General features: G+C 45.7%; 1 protein-coding gene across 1 annotated transcript in view; it reads right to left on the minus strand.

Moving 5' to 3' along the window:
- Positions 1-1,737: 1,737 nt before the first annotated feature.
- The window catches only part of SLC35G1 (solute carrier family 35 member G1), a 56,276-nt gene continuing 31,637 nt past the window's right edge, over positions 1,738-26,376 (minus strand). Inside the window, exons 2-3 of the mRNA XM_077455182.1 lie at positions 13,250-13,427; positions 1,738-6,286 (exon numbers count right to left, since the gene is read on the minus strand). Of these exons, the coding sequence (XP_077311308.1) occupies positions 5,527-6,286; positions 13,250-13,427 (938 nt within the window). The 3' untranslated portion in view covers positions 1,738-5,526. The remainder of the gene's footprint in view (positions 6,287-13,249; positions 13,428-26,376) is intronic.

Raw genomic sequence — 26,376 nt, forward strand, 5'->3', positions numbered from 1 at the left:
CGCTGTCTGTTGGGACACACACGGGTCCCAGAGACAGCGCGGACAATTCCTATTGCGCTGCGCGACTCGCGCATGCGCAGTAGGGAACCGGAAAGGGAAGCCGCATCGCTTCACTTCCTGATTCCCTCACCTAGAATGGTGGCGGCAGCAGCCGAGAGATCGATCGGCCTCAGCATCGCTGGACCCCGGGACAGGTAAGTGTCCATTTATTAAAAGTCAGCAGCTGCAGTATTTGTAGCTGCTGGCTTTTAATATTTTTTTTCCACAGTGAAATCCCGCTTTAACTGTAGGTACAGTGAATATTCCTAAACTTGTATCGTTTAGAAGATATTCACACTGCATGCAGCCGGTGATGTCCCCGAGGCATGGGCTCTGAAGAAACAGCATACCCACATCGTCCCTTCAGAGCTCCATGCCACAGCCTTGACGTCATCATCACGGCTCGGCCAATCACATGGCCGAAGCCACGAACCAGGAAGGAAGACCGGGTGAAGATGGAAGCCCTGTCAACGGTGACAGTGCCCCGCTGAAGTGGAGGGCTTTGTTCTAAAGGTAGGCATTTCATAATGTGCTAGTATGCTATGCATACTAGTACATTATAACTTTGTCTTGCAGGATTTTTTTTTTTGTTTGTTGTTTAAAGGTTTGGTTTACTACCACTTCATAGCACTAAGTGCTATGAACAAATAGTGCAATACTCCCCAGGAAAGGTATACAATTACACCTCTCCCAAAGGAAAAAATTATTTCAAGATGAATGCTATTCTTACATGGAAGGACTATAAGTGAATGTCCCACACATTCGGTTTTACGGCATCACATTGCCTCTTCTAAATCTACTTGTAGAGAGAATTTTTTTTTTTTTAGCCTGTTAGAGATCACCCGCTAGGGGCTGGGGCTTCACAGAGGTCCCAAAACTACCAGCCCCATGAGGACCTGTAGGGCAAAACATTCCTATGCAGAGGTCAGTGTTCTAAATTGCCAAACGATTTGTGATGATCTACAAATCCAAAGAGTGAGACATTCTCTTAAGGGCCTTACACATAAAAAACAAATGACAACCCAGCCAAAACTTTTTATTTTGGATACTGGAGGAAAGAGCAAGTGCCATCTCTGTTCCTACTGGTGAGTTTAGGAAAATGTCTCCAAAATGGACACATAAAAACACATTCATTGTCGAGTACAACTTCTGGAGCCACACATTATGACACAAAAACGTCCACTCGTAACTTAAGGCCAACACCAGGACTGCCAGGCAGCAAGTCCCAGCCTGGAAAAATCTTGCTAAAGTGCATTTTTTCTTCCATAAAGAAAGTGAAAATCCTATATAAATCGATCTCCCATAACCCAATGCCTGTATATACAGGGAAGGAACCCCTTAATCTCCAAAAAATTTTCCAGATTGGATATCTATAGGAGAGGGGTGGAGAGCTTGCCTACCGGGATGGAGCCAGGCATCCTTGAGTACACTAGTAAGGGTTTTAACGTACCCATTTACTACACCCCTGGTACACAGCAAATTAAACTATTTACTTAGGAATCAAAGTTGCACCCGATGGTTTTTAAAGCAGAGCTCTGTCTGGGAAAAAAAAAAAGTGGTGTACTTGTATGGAGTTGGCCCACCCGTTGCAGTTAGAACAGCTTTAACTCTTCTGGAAAGGGTGTCCACAAGGTTTAGGAGTGTGTCTATGGGAATGTTTGACCATTCTTCCAGAAGTGCATTTGTGAGGTCAGGCACTGATATTAGATGAAAACACCTGGCTTGCAGTCTCCGTTCTAATTCATCCCAAAGGTGATCTATCGAGTTGAGGTGGGAACTCTGTGCAGGCCCGTCAAGTTCCTCCACCCTAAAACTCACTCATCCGTGTCTTTATGGACCTTTCTTTGTGCACTGGTCCAAATTCATTGGATGGGGAATTATGATGTGGGGTTGTTTTTCAGGATTTTGGCTTCAGGATTTTGCCTTAATTCCAGTGAAGGGAACTCTTGGGATGTCAGCATACCAAGATATTTTGGACAATGTCTTGCTCCCAACTTTGTGGGAGCAGTTTGGGGATAGCCTCTTCCTGTTCCAACATGACTGCACACCAGTGCACAAAGCAAGATCCATAAAGATGGATGGGATGGAGGAACTTGACTGGCCTGCACAGAGTCCTGACCTCAACCTGATAGAACACCTTTTCGATAAAATTGGAGAGAAGACTGCAAGCTAGGCCTTGTCGTCCAACATCAGTGCCTGACCTCACAAATGCACTTCAGGAAGAATGTTAAAATATTCCCATAGACACACTCCTAAATCTTGTGGACACCCTTTCCACAAAAGTTGAAGCTGTTATAACTGCAAAGGGTGGACCAACTCAATATTGAACCCTGCGGACTAAGACTGGGATGCCATTAAAGTTCATGTGCGTGTAAAGGTAGGTGTCAATACTTTTGACAATATAGTGTATATAAATAAATATATACAAGTTTTATATACAGTATATTATACTGTACACAACAGGTCATATCCAACTATTTTAACATCAAAAACGATAAAAAATAAAGTAACAATTGAAAATCAATGTCTAAATTAAATGGATAAAACCTATTAATAAACTAATCAACAGAGTAATTGTAACAAACAGCAGCTAGATATTTGGAGTATATGAAAATGATTATTTGCTGTGCTTACATTTGTAGTTGCACCAATGCCCGTCATGATCCGGAGCACATTGGACAATGAAGATAATATATTAGGGCATATTTAAACAGACATTCCAAGAACAGTAATGTGCCGTAATCCATAACAACCAAGATATTGTCTGTAAAAGCTGACATCTTACTGGGTGCTCCAAGGCAAGCCATAAATTATACAATCTTTTTTCGTTCCACCATGGAAGAAAAGAAAATTGCTAGATTGCACCACAGTCAGTGTTGATGGGGGAATTATTCCCCCAGCACTATTGTGTTCTGCTGGTGGGCAGCCTTCCCTGCCAGCAGAACAGAACTAAAAGTGTTACCAGCTATAGCCGGCAGCACTAATCATTCAGGAGAAACCCAACAGGCTGGTTGTACACAAGTCAATTGATAGATCGACTTGTGTAGAACCAGTGTACCCATAATCGAAATTTGGCTGTTCCCTGCTGAACTGTCTGAATTTCGATCCATGTATGGTGGGCTTAAGGCTGGGCACACATTTATACAATTTTCCTTTAGATCTACCAAACTATATAATATAAGGGTCAAACCTAAAACCTTTCAATCTGTATGCAATCAGGCAGGCCCTTGTACTACATAGTTGAAAGTAACGCTAAAAGTAAATTGAAAAAGAAAATGTTTATTATTATTGTATAATATATGGCCAGCTGAAAGCCAGCCACAGACAGTCAAACCATGTATGAACAGGCTTAATGTACCCAAGTTGATCAATCGTTCAACTTGTGTACATTCAGCCTGTCTGATTTTACATGTGATTAATGCTAGCAGCTATTATAGCCACTAGCAGTAATCATTGTGTTCTCCCTGCAGGGACAGTGACCCCACCCTGATAACACAATGGCTCGTGGAATGGATTCCCCTATCAACACGGACTGTGTTGATGGAGGGATCTCGAAAAAAAAAAAAAAATCACTCCATCTATAGCCGGCATCGCTTTGTACTTCCCTGTTCTTTGAATTATATACGGTAATTAATGACCCCACAGTGTAATTGGTAATGAAATGTAAACTGACTGTACATTATTCTCCTGATTAAAGAGGAAATAAACCCTGATGGTGTTTTACTTCCTCTTTATCTCCCTGCAAAGTTAAAGCATAATGGGCTATTATGCACCGCATAGTAGCCCATTGTGTGCCGCTTACCTGAAAACAAAGCCTGCGAGGTCACCGCTGTCCCCACTAGCAGCGAGAGGCCATCTCCACCCCTCTTCCTTCTGCGAATTCCGGCTCTGTGACTGGCCGCAGTCACGTAACTTCGAACATGCGCGTGCGAACCACAAGTCTGGGCATGTTCCCCTTTAGAAACAGCACGATTTGCCCTGTCTAAAGTTCGCATGGAGATATTTCTAGCACCTACAGGTAAGCCTTAATATAGACTTACCTGTAGGTAAAAGTGTTTGTACAGGGTGTACAACCACTTTAAGAGCTATCAGATAAGGAACCATGTTATTATAAATATAGCTTAAAAGGGCATCATATAAATATACAGTATGTATATACTGTAGCTAAGATCAAAAGTCTATGGAAATTGCTTGGTTACAGTTTCAACACTTTTGCAAGTATAATTATTGCAATTATAACTCAATAAAGAATTACAAAACTATATTATATTCCAATAAAATATCTCAAGTCTCTGTTTGTTTCCACTTTTATTTTGCTCTCAGTATATATTTGTGCTTCTGCTATGTAAAGCCCAACTTTTTTTTTTTTTTTTTTTTTTTTAACTTAAAGCGCTATTAAACCCAATAGCAAAGATTTATAATCTTGCAGCTTACCAATTCTTATATGCGATAGCTGCATTCGTTTTTGTTTTTTTTCTCTAATTTGATCTGGGGATCCAGCCAGTAAGTGTGTTGTTTTTCAAATGAACAAACTCTCCAGCAGAATGTATTAGTTACAGAGAGGAGACAAACCATTTACCTCTAGCAGGGGTGCTTACAGTGCTCAGATTTTATTTATTGGTGTAAACTTTTATCCCAAAAGAACAAAAACTGTTTGCTGTAACTGCTTATAAAGAATTAGTTGGAGTTTGAATTCAATTTGTTAGAGTATCTAAATCAGCTAGTACATCTAACACTCCCCTCCCCCCAGACTGACAACACTTTTGTCCAAAGGTGACCCCTGTGCTCCTACATTCAATACAAGTGGTGTGTTACTGGCCAGATCACCAGGTGAAAAGAAAAAGAAAAGAAACACAAATGCAGCCACCCCATCTAATGATTGGTGAGCTGCAATATGTTACATTTTTGGTTTGGGGTTTAAATAGTCCCTCACCTGCAGCTTAAAATTTAAAACCATTGCAGGCTGTAATATTCACCTTCAACCTGGAGGAGTCCCTCACAGTACTTCCTTATCACTAGCAGATGCTCTCAGTCTTTGGAGTTGATTGGCCCCTAGCATCACCCAACTCAGAACACTTTGCATCATCAGGCCACCACGCATTGCTGGAGTAAGACTGAAAATAAGGACCCAGGAAGAAACAGGACCAGCCTGGTGAATTTTAAAAAGGAAAGTAAAGTATTTAATAAAAAAAAAAAAATCAAAGCATACTGCTGGGGGAATCTCCAGGGAAGGGAGCTGCAGGGGCTGAGCCTGGAGTTGGTCTTTAATAATTAGCTGGTCTTCACCCACTGGACTATAATCATGAACAATAGGACAATCAAAGAAAAGCAGCAGCACCAGTGCCATTTTCTGAATAATCCTCCACTTCTGTAAAGAATGCAGAGCTATTCATTGTAGTTCAGTGGATTCAACCTTCTGCATAATAATCAAGGCCTTTTAACCTTTTAGACGAAAACAGTCTAAATGGCATTTGTCCCATTTCCAGCCTATAACACACTTTCTCTTGCCTTTTGTGAGCTTGTGTACCATTTGAGAACAGCAGCACCAGCTGTACTGGCCACAATGCACAGGGCCCCGCCAATTGTCCACCACGTTGGAGTGTTGTGGAGGAACAAGGCCTGGAAAATAAAAGCAAAGACCACATCCATTGTCCTCATGATGGCTACCAATCCAGCTTTCTCGATCTGTAAAGCTTTTACAAGAAACGCTTGGCCTCCCAAACCTAGAATTCCAATAAGTATCAGAAACCACCTGTCTATTCCACAATAAGGCAAACTCCATTCACCAAGAATTGACAGGGCAATAATGCACTCAATGAGACCGATCACAGCATAATACCAAATGGAAAGCAGGTAATGCACAGACTTGCCCATTTTTCTTAACACCACCAGGGTTAATGAGGCACAGATTGCACTTGTTAATGCAGCAATAGTCCCTTTAACATGCCCAGAGTAATCTTCCTCAAGGTCATTGTTGTACGACCCAAACAGAAATGGTGGACGAGCTATAAGGATGACGCCAGTTATAGTGAGGGCGATAAAGACTATATCCCACAAAGTGCATTTCTCCTTCAGGCATATGCAGGCAAATATGCAGGTGAAGGCGGGACTGCTGAAAGTGATGACTGTGGCATCCGCCAGCGGCATGGACTGGACAGCATAGTACAGGAGAATCATCGCACCAGAGCCAAGGAATCCGCGCAGGAAAAGGAAAATCCTTTGATCTTTGGGACCTAGAAAACCAGTCCTATAAGAACAAGAAAATATAATTGTATAGGGGAATACACAATGATTTTTTCAAACAGGATAAACAGTCACACTACTTATTTGTAATATATGTTGCTAGGTAAAAAAAACAAACAAAAAAACACGTTACTCTAAATCCTCCATGACCAAGCCGGCAGGACGAAACACGTCGGGGTCTGGCCTGGATGCTCTTACTATCACTATCCATATGTTTTGTTGGATATGCAGCCTCTGGAATGATCCTTTTCCCTGTTTGCAGTTACTGAAAATGTTACTTGCACATAGTTTAATCACTTCCCAACTGGTACACGCGATGCACGTCGGCAGAATGGCACGAGCAGGCATATTGGCGTACAGGTACGTCCAATTTTAAATGCCGTCCTGCCATTGCGAGCGCGCCGCTGGCGGCGTGCTCGCGTGCCGGTCGGGACCCCCGTGAGCCCGGTCGCAGTTCCCGCGGACTCGATCACCGCGGGCATACCCGCGATCGTCTCACGGGGCGGCTGAACGAGGAGATGCTGTTGTAAACAGCATCTCCCCGTTCTGCCTAGCAACAAGTGACGCTGATCTCTGCTCCATGTGACTGATCACAGATCAGTGTTCACTAAAACAAAGCCCAGCCCCGCACAGTTAGTAACATGCCCCTAGGAACACTTAACCCCTACACTGCCACCCCCTGGTTAACCCCTTCACTGCCAGTGTCATTTACATAGGAATCACTGCATTTGTATAACAGTGATTGCTGTATAAATGACAATGGTCCCAAAAATGTGTCAAAAATGTCCGATGTGTCCGCCCTAATGTTGCAGTCACAATAAAAATAGCTGATCGCTGCCATTACTAGTGAAAAAAAAAATTATTAATTAATGTTCCCTACCAAGATGGGACAGACTATGGGATTTGTAGTGGGTATAGACCAGTGCACATGGCCACAACTAACCAGTATTTGTTCCCAACAAATGCAAGTAATGGGAAAAGGAGAGTTTCAGGAGCTGATGGAGGATGTTTCAAGGAGATGGAAGACATAAGAAATTCTTTCATGAAGAAAAAATTACATGCCATTAACAACTTTCCGACTGCGCTATAGCCGAATGACAGCTACAGTCGGCCAGTTCTGAGAGGGCATCATGAGGGCGGCAAGTTCTGTGATTGCTGTGTCCTTCGGACAAAGTTGTTTGCAGATTGGGGTAAAGAGACAATCACAGTGGCCCCTTACCATTTGATCAGCTGTGTCCAATCACAGCTGATCACTATGTAAACACAAGCTGGTTACCGGCATTTCTTCCCTCACGAGAAGAGAGGAGAGCTGGTAACCATCTTGTGTTAAAGGGACATCTACACTGATAATCAGGGCACTGATGATCAGTGTCCCGATTGTCAATGCAGTCCTAACAGTGCCCATCAGTGCTGCCAATTACTGCCCACCAGTGCCTCCCAATCAGTGTAACATATCAGTGCTGCCTACCAGTGTCCATCTGTGCCACCAATCAGTGCCACATATCAGTGCAGCCTCATCAGTTTTGCCTCAGCAGTGCCCATCAATGCAGCCTATAAGTGCCCGTCAGTGCCACCTCATTAGCACACATCAGTGAAGGAGAAAAATTACCTGTTTGCAAAATTGTATAACAAAATGAAAAACTTTTTTTTCAACATTTCCAGCCTTTATTTTAATTTATTTAGCAAACAAAAAGAAATAAAAAAAAAAAAAAACAATAGTGATCAAGTACCACCAAAAGAAAGCTCTATGTGAAAACAAAATGATACAAAATGATACAAATGTCATTGGTGTGTTGCATGATCGCCCAATTGTCATTCAAAGTGCGACAGCGCTGAAAGCTTAAAATTAGCCTGGGCAGGAAGGGGCTAAAAGTGCCCAGTAGGCAAGTGGTTTATTTTTATTTATATTTATTTCAGGTACTTATATAGCGCTTTCAATTTACGCAGCGCTTTACATATACATTGTACATTCACATCAGTCCCTACCCTCAAGGAGCTTACAATCTAAGGTCCCTAACTCACATTCATGCATACTAGGGACAATTTAGACAGGATCCAATTAACCTACCAGCATGTCTTTGGAGTGTGGGAGGAAACCGGAGTACCCGGAGGAAACCCACGCAGGCACAGGGAGAACATGCAAACTCCAGGCAGGTAGTGACCCTTCTTACTGCTAGGTGACAGTGCTATCCACTACACCACTGTGCCGCCCTTGGTTAAAGTAGTATATGTGTATAGAATGTTTTTGGAGAATAAAGACATGCTTAAATGTAGAATCCTGTTTCAAAATGTATTTAATTTCGGTTTTCTGGAGGATCGAAGTATTGGGTTGGTAAAGCCTTTTCGGAGCACCCCTAGACAAAACAAGTGCTGGGGGCTGGCATTAAGGACAAGTTCGGTGTGGCTCCTGTGACGGTTCATCCAGAACTCCTGTACATCTGCCCTGTTGATCTCACTGATAGTGAGATCTTAAACTCTGGTAAGCGGCCTTTTTTCACTGGTGGAGGTGGCTTCTCTGACTTTTTTAGACACAAAGTATTGTGGGTGCCAGCTTTATGCCTTCACTCTGGACGAATCATCACCATCTGCTGATTGTTTTCTTTGGGACTCTAATTGACTTTATTTTTACTTATTTTTATAAATTTTTTCCTACTTTTATTGTATATTTATTAGAGGTGGTTTTTGTTTTGTATTTTTCAATTCTTTATGGGTTTTTGATACATGAGGGATATATACACTCTATGATATCAAAAAAAAAAAATTCCGGTTTGTAATTATTAATACTGGTGGACTCTGGTTAAGATCCCCATATGTGATTTGACACTGTGATAAATTTTTACTTATTTTTTTAAGACTCTATTCACTTATATAATTTTTATAATATTATATTCTTCTTCATTAGATTATTCATCATTTCATATTTTTCACGTCATTTAGTATTTTTCTTCACTATTCCCCTTCACTTTGGGGTTGCTGACCCTTCAATATATGTGGTGCTTGAGTTTTTCATTTTGAGTTGAATTTATTGATTTTAGCTTTTGTTTTTGTTTTTTGAGCGCAGCTCACCTTTTTATTTATTTAGACCTGCACGATTAGTCGCTAAAGAATCGAGATTGCGATTCTACCCCCCTCCCAATCTTAAAAAAGCATTTATTCGATTCAGTGCCGAGAGTTCTCTATTTAAACCAACTAAGAAAAAAAAAAAAAACAGGCAGCCTGCCAACTGCCAAGTTTCTCACAACATTGCTAAAGAGAAACAATGTAAGATATAGTTCTTTTAGACCCCTTTCACACTGGGGCCGTTCGCGGTAAAGCGCTGCTCGTTTTAGCAGCGCTTTTTGGCCACCAGCAGAGTGCTTTTAACCTCAAAGGGGTTAAAAACTTTCATGTTGCGGTGCTTATGAATCGCTTTTCAGGCAATGGGCAGGGGCATTTTGGGAGCGCTGTATACATCGCTCCCAACCTGCCGCAAAGATGCTACTTACAGGACTTTTGCAAACATCCTGCAAGCGCATCGCCTGGGTGTGAAAGCACCCATTGCAGATAATTGAAGGCGCTTTACAGGCACTATTTCTAGCACTAAAATGCTTGAAAACTGCCTCAGCGTGAAAGGGGTCTTAGATCAAATGGATGAACTTCGGTCTGTAAATGAGGTCAGTTTAACCACTTAAAGACTAAACCTTTGACAGTATTTTTTTGCTAGAAAATTAGAAACCCAACCATTTTTTTTTGCAGAGACCCTAGAGAATAAAATGATTGTTGTTGCAATATTTTATGTGACACTGTATTTGTGCAGCGGTCTTTCAAACGTATGCCGCCCGTTGATGTATGTCCTCTTTGCTTTCTGATAATAGTGGTCTCTGTGCCGGATTCGTGTAAGATCACTTTTATCGGTGGTGGGAGAGGGTCCCCCCCTCCCTCCGTCGCACCGATCGGATGCTTCTCCTTCCTGGGTATGGAGACGAGTGAGGGGAAGATGGTGCCCCCACCCGTCGCTAAACCATTGCAGGGCGGAAGCGACGTCAAAACGCCACTTCCGCCCATAGCTTTTAAAGGGTTTTTTTTTTTTCAAAATGACTATTTTTTTATTCATTTTAGTGTAAATTTGAGATTTGAGGTCTTTTCGACCCCAGATCTCATATTTAAGAGGTCCTGTCATGTTTTTTTTCTATAACAAGGGATTTTTTTTGTGTAAAAAAAAAAAAGGTAAAACTAAATAAGAAAAACATTTTTTCCTTTCAAATGCGCCCCGTCCCACCAAGCTCGCGTGCAGAAGTGAACGCACACGTGATTAGCGCCTGCATATGAAAAAAAAAATTGGGCTAACTTTACGTTTGTCCTATTTTTTTATAAAAAAAACAAAAAAAATTTTTTTGCAAAAAAAAATTGTGCTTGTAAGACCGCTGCGCTAATACGGTGTGACAGAAAGTATTGCAACGGCTGCCATTTTATTCTCTAGGGTGTTAGAAAAAGACATTTGTAATGTTTGGAGGCTCTAAGTAATTTTCTAGCAAAAAAATAAAAAATAAAAAAACTGTTTTTAACTTGTAAACGACACATTTCAGAAAGAGGCTTGGTCCTTAACCACTTAAGCCCCGGACCATTTTTCAGCTAAAGGACCAGGCCCCTTTTTGCGATTCGGCACTGCTTCGCTTTAACGGACAATTGCGCAGTCGTACGACGTGGCTCCCAAACAAAATTGGTGTCCTTTTTTCCCCCCACAAATAGAGCTTTCTTTTGGTGGTATTTGATCACCTCTGCGTTTTTTTATTTTCTGTGCTATAAACAAAAATAGAGAGACAATTTTGAAAAAAAATTCAATATTTTTTACTTTTTGCTATAATAAATATCCCCCAAAAAATTATATAAAAAAACATTTTTTTTCCTCAGTTTAGGCCGATACATATTCTTCTACATTTTTTTTTTCCAAAAATATCGCAATAAGCGTTTATTGATTGGTTTGTGCAAAAGTTATAGCGTTTACAAAATAGGGGATAGTTTTATGGCATTTTTATTGAGATTTTTTTTTTCCTAGTAATGGCGGCAATTTTTATTGCGACTGCGACATTATGGACACGTCGGACAATTTTGACACATTTTTGGGACCATTGGCATTAATACAGCGATCAGTGCGATTAAAAATGCACCGATTACTGTAAAAATGTCACTGGCAGTGAAGGGGTTAACCACTAGGGGGCAGTGTAGGAGTTTAGTGTGAGTGTGTGTGTTGTTTTACTGTTGGGAAGCGTGGCTGGGCATGCGACGTCACTGATCGTCTTTCCCTATAACAGGGAACAGATGATCAGTGACAGCCACACTAGGAAGCACGAGGAGAGGTTTGTTTACACTTACCTCTCCTCGTTCTTCAGCTCTGTGACCCGATCGCGGGACACCGGCGGCGATCGTGTCCGCGGGTCCCACGGCTGGCCTTATAAAGGGCAAAGTACCTGTACGTGCCTGTGCCCAGACATGCCATTCTGCCGACGTACATCGGCGTGAGGCGGTCCTTAAATGGTTAATGAATTTAAAAAAAGTTAGCCCAATTTGTTTGTATAATGTGAAAGATGATGTTACGTCACGAGAATCATGATCTTTATTCCAAGCAAAAAAAATAGTGATTGTCATTTTAGCCAGAATTGTGCAGCCCTAATGCGTAGCCACTAGCCAGCTTTAGAAGAAATTGTGCCCATAATGCCCCGTAAACATAACCAGAAATTCCGCCAGCAAAAGTCCGATGTGAGCTTTTGGTCGTAAATTCCGACCATGTGTATGTTCCATCGGACTTTTGCTGGCGGAATTCCCACCAGCAAAAGATCGAGAGCAGGTTCTCTAGGTCGGCAAAAGTTACGATCGGAAATTCCGATAGTCTCTACCAATTCCGACTCGCAAAATTCCTATTCATGCTCGGAAGCATCGAACTTCATTTTCTCGGCTCATCGTAGTGTTGTACGTCACCGTGTTCTTGGCGGTCGAAAGTTCAGAGAACTTGTGTGCCCGTGTGTATGCAAGCCAAGTTTGAGTGAAATTCTGTTGGAAAAACCATCCAAGATATATAATCACCACTAGATGACGAGCTATCCATCTTTAAGGAGTCTATTTTAATGTTATGTATCTTAAACTTCAGAAAATATGATTTAGGAAGCCATGTCATCTGCTGGTGTTGGCCCACTGTGTTTTATCAAGTCTAAAGTCTAAAGCCCTCTACCAGGAAATTCTAGAGAACTTCATGCTTCCCTCTGCTGACCAGCTTCATGGAGATGCTGATTTCATTTTCAAGAAGGACTTGGCACCTACCCACACTGCCAAAGGTACCAATACCCGGTTTAAGGATCATGGTATCACTGTGCTTGATTGGCCAGAAAATGCGGCTGACCTAAACCCCATAGAGAATCTGTGGGGTATTGTCAAAAGGAAGGAGAGACACTGGACCCAAAAATGCAGATGAGATGAAAGCCACCATCAAAGCAACCTGGGCTTTCATAACACCCCAGCAGTGTCACAGGCTAATCGCCTCCATGCCATGCTGCATTGATGCAGTAATTCGTGCAAAAGAGGCTGCAAGCATGTATTGAATACTACATACATACAATACAGTACATGGACACTTTAGTAAGCCACCATTTCTGTATTAAAGATAATTTTTTTATTGGTCTTATGTAATATTCAAATTTTCTGAGTTACTGAATTTTGGGTTTTCACTAGCTGTAAGCCATAATGATCAAAATTAAAAGAAAGAAATGCTTGAAATCTATATATATAGATGCATTAAATGCGGAGTGATATAATATATGAGTTTCACTTTTTGAATTGAATTACTGAAATAAATGAACTTTTTGATGATAGGATAATTTTATGAGCTGCACCTGTGTATGTGATTCGGCGCAGAAAGGCCGCCCTGCAGCAGTAAATCTACTATAGGGCCGTCGCTAAGTAAATTGCTACAGAATTTCTAGTGTTTAAAACTTACTTGAAATAAATGAGGCCAGGAAGCACAAATAACATCTGGAAAATACAGCGGAAAGCACTGATCTGCACAGAATGCATGTCTTCAATCTTCTTTACCAACAATGCGCTTGATGAGAAAAATAAGGTGGACAGGATGGTGTAGAAGATTCCAAGCCCAGGGCAGATGCATTTCTTCTTTCCTGTGATGGCAGAACAGAACATCAGCTTAGTTGGGCAGTAACACATTTGACAAATAAAGCATAAATAAAAGCAATACATAAACTATAAAATGCAATTTGGTAAACAGAATATGTATCCGTATTATACAGCTAATGTGTCATCTTATTAGGATTTCACGCAAGGCCTATGTAAAATACTCATGTTAATGCAACTATGTAGTCTTTTATACATGAGCCCTGTTCATGTGCTAACAGGGGGCATGCTGATAAAGGAAGAGAGCAGAGTGGCAGAAACAGGAGCTTAGGAAAGTAATAAGATTCCTGCGAGCCTCAATCAACCCAAAGCCTAATAGATATCACTAACCAGCTGCAAGCGTTACATACATCTCATAAGCTTGTGCACTTAGACAAAAAATAGTAAAATTATACACTGCGCTTTAGAATATTACACAATAAATGCATGCTGAAGATTAAAACAAACACGTGTAGTGTTAGGCCTCATGCACACGAGACGCAGTTAAACGCGCGTTCAGATGCAGTTGGACAGTTTTTTCAACTGCCCCTGAACTCATTCAATGTTATCCTATGTGTCCATGCACACAGTCTCGTTTTTTTCAGTTTTTATGCAGTTGCGTTTAATCTCGTTTTTCCAGAAGCAAAAAAATGCGTTCAGAAGCAAAAATTTCCACGTTTCAGACGCAAAACGCTGTAAAACGCGGCAAAACGCCGCTACCGCGTTTAGCCGCGTTTGCGTTTATATGCGTTTTTAAAGGTTACCTTTTTTTTTTACATTAAAAATCTCAAAAATGATTGCAAATGATGAAAAACCATTAGAAAAATATTTTAAACAATTGCAATTGCAAGTGGACAATCCACAACTTGTGGCAAGTGACATGGCAGGTGGCAAGTGACGTGGCAAGTGGACAATCCACAACTTGTGGCAAGTGACATGGCAGGTGGCAAGTGATGTGGCAAGTGGACAATCCACAACTTGTGGCAAGTGACGTGGCAGGTGAAGTGGAAAGTGACGTGGAAAGTGGACAATCCACAACTTGTGGCAGGTGACGTGGCAAGTGACCTGGCAGGTGACACGGCAAGTGACCTGGCAGGTGACGTGGCAAGTGGAAAATCAACAACTTGTGGCAGGTGACTGGCATGTGACGTGGCAAGTGGACAATCCATAACTTGTGGCAGGTGACGTGGCAAGTGACGTGGCAAGTGAACAATCCACTTGTGGCAGGGGACGTGGCAAGTGACGTGGCAAGTGGACAATCCACTTGTGGCAGGGGATGTGGCAAGTGACGTGGCGAGTGGACAATCCACAACTTGTGTCAGGTGACGTGGCAAGTGGACAATCCACAACTTGTGGCAGGTGATGTGGCAAGTGATGTGGCAAGTGGACAATCCACTTGTGGCAGGTGACGTGGCAGGGGACGTGGCAAGGGACGTGGCAAGTGGACAATCTACAACTTGTGGCAGGTGACGTGGCAGGTGACGTGGCAGGTGACGTGGCAGGTGACGTGGAAAGTGACGTGGAAAGTGGACAATCCACAACTTGTGGCAGGTGATGTGGCTGGTGACGTGGCAAGTGGACAATCCACATCTTGTGGCAGGTGACGTGGCAGGTGACGTGGAAAGTGGTGTGGCAAGTGGACAATCCACAACTTGTGGCAGGTGATGTGGCTGGTGACGTGGCAAGTGGACAATCCACAACTTGTGGCAGGTGGCATGGCAGGTGACGTGGAAAGTGGACAATCCACATCTTGTGGCAAGTGACGTGGCAGGTGATGTGGCAAGTGACGTGGCAAGTAGACAATCCACAACTTGTGGCAGGTGATGTGGCAAGTGACGTGGCAGGTGATGTGGCAAGTCACGTGGCAAGTGGACAATCCACAACTTGTGGCAGGTGATGTGGCTGGTGACGTGGCAAGTGGACAATCCACAGCTTGTGGCAGGTGATGTGGCAAGTGATGTGGCAAGTGACGTGGCAAGTAGACAATCCACAACTTGTGGCAGGTGATGTGGCAAGTGACGTGGCAGGTGATGTGGCAAGTCACGTGGCAAGTGGACAATCCACAACTTGTGGCAGGTGATGTGGCTGGTGACGTGGCAAGTGGACAATCCACAGCTTGTGGCAGGTGATGTGGCAAGTGGACAATCCACTTGTGGCAGGTGACGTGGCAGGGGACGTGGCAAGGGACGTGGCAAGTGGACAATCCACAACTTGTGGCAGGTGACGTGGCAGGTGATGTGGAAAGTGATGTGGCAAGTGGACAATCCACAACTTGTGGCAGGTGATGTGGCTGGTGACGTGGAAAGTGGTGTGGCAAGTGGACAATCCACAACTTGTGGCAGGTGATGTGACTGGTGACGTGGCAAGTGGACAATCCACAACTTGTGGCAGGTGGCATGGCAGGTGACGTGGAAAGTGGACAATCCACATCTTGTGGCAAGTGACGTGGCAGGTGATGTGGCAAGTGACGTGGCAAGTAGACAATCCACAACTTGTGGCAGATGATGTGGCAAGTGACGTGGCAGATGATGTGGCAAGTCACGTGGCAAGTGGACAATCCACAACTTGTGGCAGGTGATGTGGCTGGTGACGTGGCAAGTGGACAATCCACAGCTTGTGGCAGGTGATGTGGCAAGTGATGTGGCAAGTGGACAATCCACTTGTGGCAGGTGACGTGGCAGGGGACGTGGCAAGGGACGTGGCAAGTGGACAATCCACAACTTGTGGCAGGTGACGTGGCAGGTGATGTGGAAAGTGATGTGGCAAGTGGACAATCCACAACTTGTGGCAGGTGATGTGGCTGGTGACGTGGCAAGTGGACAATCCACATCTTGTGGCAGGTGACGTGGCAGGTGATGTGGAAAGTGGTGTGGCAAGTGGACAATCCACAACTTGTGGCAGGTGATGTGGCTGGTGACGTGGCAAGTGGACAATCCACAACTTGTGGCAGGTGGCATGGCAGGTGACGTGGAAAGTGGACAATCCACATCTTGTGGCAAGTGACATGGCAGGTGATGTGGCAAGTGACGTGGCAAGTAGACAATCCACAACTTGTGGCAGGTGATGTGGCAAGTGACGTGGCAGGTGATGTGGCAAGTGACGTGGCAAGTGGACAATCCACAACTTGTGGAAGGTGATGTGGCTGGTGACGTGGCAAGTGGACAATCCACATCTCGTGGCAAGTGACGTGGCAGGTGATGTGGCAAGTGACGTGGCAAGTGGACAATCCACAACTTGTGGCAGGTGACGTGGCAGGTGATGTGGCAAGTGATGTGGCAGGTGATGTGACAAGTGGACAATCCACATCTTGTGGCAAGTGACGTGGCAGCTGACGTGGCAAGTGACGTGGCAAGTGGACAATCCAAAACTTGTGGCAGGTGACGTGGCAAGTGACGTGGCAGGTGACGTGGCAAGTGGACAATCCACAGCTTGTGGCAAGTGACATGGCAGGTGGCAAGTGATGTGGCAAGTGGACAATCCACAACTTGTGACAGGTGACATGGCAAGTGATGTGGCAGGTGATGTGGCAAGTCACGTGGCAAGTGGAAATCCACAACTTGTGGCAGGTGATGTGGCTGGTGACGTGGCAAGTGGACAATCCACAACTTGTGGCAGGTGGCATGGCAGGTGACATGGAAAGTGGACAATCCACATCTTGTGGCAAGTGACATGGCAGGTGATGTGGCAAGTGACGTGGCAAGTGGACAATCCACAACTTGTGGCAGGTGATGTGGCAAGTGACGTGGCAGGTGATGTGGACAATCCCCAACTTGTGGCAGGTGACGTGGCAAGTGACGTGGCAAGTGGACAATCCACAACTTGTGGCAGGTGACGTGGCAGGTGACGTGGCAAGTGGACAATCCACAACTTGTGGCAGGTGACGTGGCAAGTGACGTGGCAGGTGATGTGGCAAGTGACGTGGCAAGTAGACAATCCACAACTTGTGGCAGGTGATGTGGCAAGTGACGTGGCAGGTGATGTGGCAAGTGACATGGCAAGTGGACAATCCACAACTTGTGGCAGGTGATGTGGCTGGTGACGTGGCAAGTGGACAATCCACAGCTTGTGGCAGGTGGCATGGCAGATGACGTGGAAAGTGGACAATCCACATCTCGTGGCAAGTGACGTGGCAGGTGATGTGGCAAGTGACGTGGCAAGTGGACAATCCACAACTTGTGGCAGGTGACGTGGCAGGTGATGTGGCAAGTGGACATTCCACAGCTTGTGGCAGGTGATGTGGCAAGTGATGTGGCAAGTGGACAATCCACTTGTGGCAGGTGACGTGGCAGGGGACGTGGCAAGGGAGTGGCAAGTGGACAATCCACAACTTGTGGCAGGTGACGTGGCAGGTGATGTGGAAAGTGATGTGGCAAGTGGACAATCCACAACTTGTGGCAGGTGATGTGGCTGGTGACATGGCAAGTGGACAATCCACATCTTGTGGCAGGTGACGTGGCAGGTGACGTGGAAAGTGGTGTGGCAAGTGGACAATCCACAACTTGTGGCAGGTGATGTGGCTGGTGATGTGGCAAGTGGACAATCCACAGCTTGTGGCAGGTGGCATGGCAGATGACGTGGAAAGTGGACAATCCACATCTCGTGGCAAGTGACGTGGCAGGTGATGTGGCAAGTGACGTGGCAAGTGGACAATCCACAACTTGTGGCAGGTGACGTGGCAGGTGATGTGGCAAGTGGACAATCCCCAACTTGTGGCAAGTGACGTGGCAAGTGACGTGGCAAGTGGACAATCCAAAACTTGTGGCAGGTGACGTGGCAAGTGACGTGGCAGGTTATGTGGCAAGTCACGTGGCAAGTGGACAATCCACAACTTGTGGCAGGTGACGTGGCAGTTGGACAATCCACAACTTGTGGCAGATGACGTGGCAAGTGACGTGGCAAGTGACGTGGCAAGTGGACAATCCACAACTTGTGGCAGGTGCCGTGGCAAGTGACACGCTAAATACAAGTACACTGCAGCTCTCACAGCTGCTGCTACTCACTCTGGTCTCACAAAATTGCTGAAATAGTTAATAATACTGTTTTTTTGAGCTGGGGAGGGTCTATGATGTTAGCTTAACTAAACGCTTCTAGACGCAAACGCGGTAAAACGCGGTAAAACGCCGCTAGATCGCGGTAAAAATCGCGGCAAAACGCGCGTTTCTAAACGCCGGTTTCAACATGTGTCCAGCAGCGTTTACATCTGCGTCTTGTGTGCATGAAGCCTTAATGTGACATAAATGTGATATGACCAAAATAAAAACAATAAATATGTCAATTAAAACATTAATAATAGCAGTGCTCATGTGCACAACACTTGTCTGACTTTAAATAGTAGCAAAAAAAGTGCTAGTGTGAAAAAACAAGTCTTTTTATAAAACAATACTGCGACAGTCCTTATGAAAAAAGTGCATATGCATGGTATCCAATCATAGTAAAATGTTGACATGCTTATAAATCCATGCGTCTAAAGATGATTGACAGGTGTTGCAGATCATGTATTGGCGTTCTTATTCCAGTGACCCCCTAGGTATTAAATGCTCACCTTTGAGAGTGTGACTTAATTACGCTCAGTCACTACACGCTTGTGAACCACCCCTGGGATCTATAATGGTAACAGGATCCTGGGCTTCCCACGCAGTATCTCGGGAATAAGCCTCAATAGTGTGATAGCCCTTTAATAAGAAATAAGAACAACCCCCCCAATGGGGTACTCACATGTACCAGTTGCGTCAGTGCACCAATCTGTGTATGGCATGAAATATTACAGCAGCTGGTTTTGGAATGGTGTATGCTTCCTCCTAGGCATATAGACTGCCTGTCGTACCGTCCTGGCCCCTCCCCTACACGTGTTCGATACAGGGTAATCATATCTTCATCAATTTCCCCTGATGAAGATACAATCTTCAACACCTGTTAATCATCTTTAGACGCATGGATTTATAAGCATATCAGCAGAAAGATGAGCTTGTTGGTCTTCTCCTTTTTCATTTCACTGCCCAATCACAGGCTGGAAATTTTGTAATATCTGTGGAGATAAGTGTTACTTACCACCATAGAATTATCAGGTCTTCTGCCCTACTAGATATTGGAAAGATGTGACAATGAACTTGAAAGGTTGCCAGCCAATGAAGAGGGGACATGGAATGTCTTAGCCCTTGTGCACACGGTCGGAGAATCCGTCGGAATGTGTCCTATCGGACCGTGTTGTCGGATAATCCGACTGTGTGTGGTATGCATCAGACTGATTCAGTCGGAATATCCGTTGGACCCAATATTCCAACTTGTTGGAAATATTTTCCGACCAACTGGTTCGATCGGACATACTTCGATCATATGTAGAGAATTTTGATCGGACCAAGTGCCACGCATGCTCAGATCAAATTCCCACATCAAAGCTATTGGCTACTAGCCTGAACGTAGTCCCATCGTAACGAAATTACGTCATCACATTCTGAATGATCGGATTTTTTGACAACTTAGTCCAACCGTGTGTATGCAACTGTTTCGGACAAGATCCGACGGACAAAATCCAACGGATTTGGTTGTCGAAATCTCTGACCGTGTGTACAGGAGCTTAGGCTTCATGTACGCAGGACGTTTAAAAACCTCTTCTGAACGCTGAAAACTTGACAGTTAGTAACCGGCGGTTAAAATCGGTAATTTTGTTGCTTTTACATACCGCGTTTATGCACGTCTCTCGGCAGTTATGAGCGTTTGCTTTTAGAGGAGTTTTTTTTTATTTTTTTTACAGATAACCTTAGGAGACCCTCCTAAATGCCCACAAAAACAATGAACTATTTCAGCATCTCTCTCTCATCACACTGGTTTAATAATAAAAAGAACAAACAGTCAAAACATAGCCAGAGTTCAGGAATCAGAACGGATAGTCAGACAAGCCAAACCTCAGGGATCAATGTAGTGGAACAGCAAGCAGGATCTGGAGCCAGAAGGGATGTCAGCAAGGCAAGTCTTGAACAGGACAGCAGGAGTTTTTGTGATGTGACCAATGCGAAGGCCGAGCTCCTCTGGACTGAACGGCTTAAGTAGGCAGGACTGATGAGCAGGATATTATCAACAGCTGAGTAACTGTGGAGTAGGGATGAGCTTTCGTGTTCGAGTCGAACATACGTTCAACTCGAACATCGGCTGTTCGCCCGTTCAGCGAATACCGAATGTTATGGGCCGTTCGCGCCAAATTCGTGTGGCGCTCACGACCCACAATGCACTGCGCCATCGCAGTGCATTGCTGGCTCATGATTGGCCAAGCATGCACTGTGACCCCCGCATGCTTGGCCAATCACAGCGCCGGCAGCGAGGAGAGCCATGATTGGCCACAGGCAGGATGCATGTGGCCAATCATAGCTCAGGTTGTGTAGTACACGCCCCACACTATATAAGGCCGCCAGCGCGGCGGCCTTGTGTAGTGTGTTGGCGTCTGTAGGAGTTAGTGGGTGTTCTGTGTACCTTCAACACAGTATACACCGTTCGTTATCGGCCGATTTTGCATTCTTGCTCTTCTGTAGTGCAGTATACACCATTATCTCCACCTATATTGCTAGCTATCTTGCTCTTTTTAAATAGAGCTTGCAGTCAGCTGTAGGAGATTGTGCGTGCTGTCTGCGTGCCCTGACCGCAGAATACACAGTTATATCCACCTACATAGCTCTTCTCTAATTGAGCCATCTGCCATCTGCAGGAGTGGGTGTTGTGTGTGCCTCCAGCACAATATACACTACCCAATTGCTGGTTTTCCCATCTCCCTTCAGGCCATTACCATGTCTGGAAGGCCAGCAAGGAGAGGCAGACAGGCGCGAGCTGATAAAAGATGGCAAGCAGGCTCTGTGTCTAGAGACAACAGTGCTGGTCATGGACGCGGTGCATCGTCATCATCAGCACGAGGCCATGGGACACGCTTGTCCTTCTTTTCGGCAGCTGGACATGTTGAGCCGCAACATGCCGAAGACTTGGTAGAGTGGATGACCAAGCCCTCTTCATCCTCCTCATCCTCTCTCACCCAGGCTCAGGGTACTAGCAAAGCAGCTGCCAACGCATCGTCTTCCCTCCTCTCAATGTCATCATCAGTGACTCCTTCCCTAGACCCACCACATCCTCCTGATAAGTCTCCTGAGCTCTTTGAGCACAGTGTTGGGTACATGCTCCAGGAGGATGCCCAGTGTTTTGTAGGCTCTGATGATGATACTCAGCTAGAGGAAGGCAGTAGCGTGAGCGCAGAGAGAGGGGATCCTCAAGAAGGACAGCAATCTGGCAGTCATGTTCCACAAGCTGCAGCATACTGCCAGGTTTGCTCCAGCGATGAAGAGGGAGGGGATGATGAGGGGACTGACTCCACGTGGGTGCCTGGTAGGAGAGAGGAGGAGGAGGAGGAGGAGGAGGCACATGTCCAATGAGGCAGGATGCCCTCCGGGGGCCAGCTTAGGGGCAGCACACCGACTGAATCACACCGCAGAGCTCCGCCTGTGCAGGGTGCTGCCTCTGCACGTTATTTCAAAAGTTCTTTGGTGTGGGCCTTTTTTGAGACGAGTGCATCAGATCGCACCGCTGCTATTTGCAACATATGTCTCAAGCGTATCTCGCGTGGCCAAAACATCAGCCGCTTGGGCACCACATGCTTGACCAGACATATGTTGACCTGCCATGCAGCTCGTTGGCAAGCGTACCTCAAAGACCCACACCAAAGAACAAAGCGGACCTCTCCTTGCTCCTCATCAGCTGGGATCTCCAAACCCACTAGACCTTCAGTCCTCTCTGAAACCTGCTCTTAGAGGAATGAAGGTATAGAATTAGGTGTGTCACAGCCAAGTGCTTCCGGGCACTCTGCTAACAGTACACCCACGTCCGATTATAGCAGGCAAATGTCCCTGCCCCAGCTGCTGGACCACCGAAAGAAGTTCACTCCCAGCCATCCACATGCCCAGCGGTTGAATGCTAGCTTGGCTAAATTGCTAGCACTTCAACTGCTGCCTTTTCAGTTGGTAGACTCAGCCCCCTTCCGTGAGTTTGTACAATGTGCGGTTCCTCAGTGGCAGGTCCCCAAACTCCACTTTCTCACGGAAGGCGATTCCGGCTCTCTACCGGCATGTGGAAGGCAATGTCCTTGCCTCGCTGGACAGGGCGGTCAGCGGTAAGGTGCATATTACCGCTGACTTATGGTCCAGCAGGCATGGACAGGGACGTTACCTGTCTTTCACGGCCCATTGGGTCACTCTTCTGGCAGCTGGGAAGGAAGCAGGACAAGGTGCAGTAGTGTTGTAAGCTGATCCGCCACCACGCCTCCAAAATGCTACTATTGGTTGTGACACACCTCTCTCCTCCACCCCCTCTTCTTCTTCCTCCATGGCCTCTTCCAGTGCTCTGTCCTCAGAACCAGCGGTGCTCCGTAGGCGTTCCAGGGGCTACGCAAGTACGCAGGCAAAACGATGCCATGCCGTGCTTGCGCTGGTTTGTTTGGGGGACAGGACCCACACTGGGGCAGTTGTTTTGTCAGCTCTGCAGGGGAAGGCCGAGAGGTGGTTGACGCCACGCTAACTTAAGCCAGGAATTGTGGTTTGCGACAATGGCACCAACCTCCTCTCCTCCCTCCGACAGGGACAACTGACCCATGTGCCCTGTGTGGCTCATGTCCTTAACCTGGTGGTGCAGTGGTTCTTGGGCAGGTACCCGGGCTTACAGGATGTCCTGAAGCAGGCCAGGAAAGTCTGTGAGCATTTCCGCCGATCATTTAATGCCTGTGCTCGGCTGGCTGAGCTCCAAAAAGGAGTTGAACCTGCCCAAGAACCGCCTTATATGTGACATGACCACCAGGTGGAACTCAACGTTGGCCATGCTGCAGCGGCTGCACACGCAGCAGAGGGCCATCAATGAGTACCTGTGCGACTACGGCACCAGGACAGGGTCAGGGGAGCTCGGTTTTTTCTCACGCCAGTGGGGCATGATCAGGGATGCATGCACTGTCCTGTCACCATTTGAGGAGGCCACAAGGATGGTGAGCAGTGACAGTGCATGCATCAGTGACACTGTACCTCTTGTCCACCACTTGGAGCATACGCTGCGTGGAATAACGGACAGGGCACTTGAGGCAGAACAGAGGCAGGAAGAGGAGGACTTCCTTGCCTCTCAAGGCCCCCTTTATCCAGACAGTGTTCCTGCTGTGCCACCCATCACACAGGAAGAGGATGAGGAGGAAAATGATTGTGTCAGCATGGAGGTGGAGGCTGGCACTCAGCATCAGCAGCAGTCTTGTAGGGATGATTTACAGTCCCAAGAAACCCGTGGACTTGTACGTGGCTGGGAGGAGGTAGCTGCAGATCACGTTGTCCTTAGTGACCCAGAGGACTCCAGACCGAATGCCTCAGCTAACCTACGCTGCATGGACTCCCTGATCCTGCAAAGCCTGCGGAAGGATCCTCGTATTCTTCGGATCAAGGAGTGGGACCATTACTGGCTGGCCACTCTCCTTGATCCACGGTACAAGGGTAAGGTTGCCGACCTTATTTTGCCGTCGCAGAGGAAGCAGAGGATGAGACATCTCTGGGAGGCCTTGCAGAAAGGTCTGTGCAACGCGTTCCCAGAGACTGGGAGGTTACAAACTTCAAGACTGCCTATGCTGATGCTGAGTGACTGTCCTGTTATGTTGATTGTCTATCCTCTTCCTCCTCCGCTGATATGTTGGAAGAACATTTTTGGTTCTGGGTGATGCCACCAGCCCAATTTTTCAGCCCCTGTTTAACAGGGGTGTTTAATTACAATTTTTGATGCAATGCTTTGTAGCAGGGCTCATTCCTGCACCACAACTAGAGTATATGGGAGAGGTTGCAGTGTCGTGGCACCAGCACCAGTGCCTAAGGCCCAATTTTTCAGCCACTGTTTAACAGGGGCATGTAATTACAATTCTTGATATAATATTTCACAGCAGGGCCCGTTCCTGTGCCCACCCAGAGTAACTGTGAGGACTTATAGTGTTGTGGCATCAGCACCACAACCACCAAAGGCCCAATTTTTCTACCACTGTTCAACAATGGCATGTAATTACAATTCTTGATATAATCGTTCACAGCAGGGCGCTCCAGCACCCACCAAGAGTCACTTTGAGAGCTTACAATGTTGTGGCAACACCAACACCTTGTTCCGCCATTTCTGCAGAGCATATACGGCAGGCCCCTACTTTCAAACATCCAACTTACAAACGTCTCCTACTTGCAAACGGAAGGAGACAACAGGAAGTGAGATGAAAAAAGACGGACGGCAAAACAAATTAAACAGGGGTGATAACCCTTCCCTATGTTTTCCAAAAAGCTTAAAAATAGATTTTTTGACTGGAACCACACTTTAAAAATGTACCAGTTGAAAATTACAAACAGATTCTACTTAACACAACAAACCTACACAGTCCCTGTCTTGTTTGCACCGCCTGTATACTGCTGTTCTGAGTATATAGGGCCTGGGGGCCACACGTATTTCCTTTTTTTAATATGGGTACGGGGTTCCCCTTAATATCCGTACAAGACCCAAAGGGGCTGGTAATGGGCAGGGGGGGGCTACCCATGCCATTTTTCTCAATGATTTTCATCCATATTGCAGGAACCAGATATAACATTAAGGCTAGGTTCACACTATTGCGATGCGGGAACGCCGCGAATCCGCGGCGTTTTCCCGCATCGCTCACCTCCCGCCGGCAGTTCACACTGCCCTATGCGGACGGCTGGGGGTGTCAATGTTATGTTAATGACACCCCCAGATCCGTCGGCATATCGCAGTGCGATCTGCCGACTCGCACAGGAATCGGATCGCATGGTGTGAACCCCCATGCGATCCGATTCCGTTGCGGACCCAAAAAAGGGTCCTGTGCGAGTTTGCTGCGGGACAGCTGCGAGTTCAGCCATACTATCTGTATGGCTGAACTCGCAGTGCTACGGAGATCGGATGTGATTTGCTGTGCGAATCACATCCGGATCTCCCCCCGCAGCAGTGTGAACCCAGCCTAAAACCGCAAGCAGTTTTAAATGACGTTATTTCCGTTAAATGTCATTTTGTGCAGGGACTGTTCTAGACACGGGAAACACGTGGCACTTCACAGGCATACTATAGACACCCCCCAGGCACGATATTTAAAGGAATATTTCACTTTTTTTTCTCCACTTTAATCGTCATTAAAATCAGTGCTCCCGCCAAAACTGCCATTTTTAAAAACATTTTGGGCATTGACCCATGTCCCCTGGGGCAGGAGCCAGGTCCCCAAACCCTTTTTATGACAGTATCTTGCATATTAGCCATTAAAATTAGCACTTTTAATTTCGAACGTTCGAGTCCCATAGACTTCAATGGGGTTCTAAAGTTCGTACAAATTTTCGGTCCGTTCAAAAGTTCTGGTGCGTACCGAACCGGGGGGTGCTCGGCTCATCCCTACTATGGAGAGATAGGAGCTGGCAATTAGCCCACACCTGACAGAGAAGGAATGGCTGAGAGTCTCTCTCGCGCTCTGCAACAGCATGTGGTGAAAATTGTGTTTCTTTTCCTACCTTTCACATGTTCCAAAATTATCAGAATGTTTTCCTCTTTAAAAACGCTTATAAATACAGGTCACCATGTTTATACATGGTTACAAGCATTTGGTGTTTGAAATACCAGTAAACTACAGTCCTGAATGTAATTCAGGGGCAGAGGGAGTGTCCTAAAGAATGATTTTAGGGACTTGAGAGCTAAATTGAGGAAAAAGGACCTCCAAGGTAGTATTCCCAGTAATACTACCTATACATCGAGCCACACCAGAAAGGCAGAGGGAGATTAGGGAAGTAAACAAGTGGCTAAATGAGCTGGTGTAGTAAGGAGGGGTGTGGGCTCCTGGAGGACTGGGCAGACTACTCAGTAGATCACCAGTACTATAGAAGGGACGGACTTCACCTAAATGAGGAGGGTGCAGATCAGCTGGCAGTAAAGATG

This window comes from Lithobates pipiens, unplaced genomic scaffold (genome assembly GCF_037356315.1).
Source record: "Lithobates pipiens isolate NorthernLeopardFrog02 unplaced genomic scaffold, aLitPip1_a1.2 Scaffold_25, whole genome shotgun sequence".
Lineage (NCBI taxonomy): Eukaryota > Metazoa > Chordata > Amphibia > Anura > Ranidae > Lithobates > Lithobates pipiens.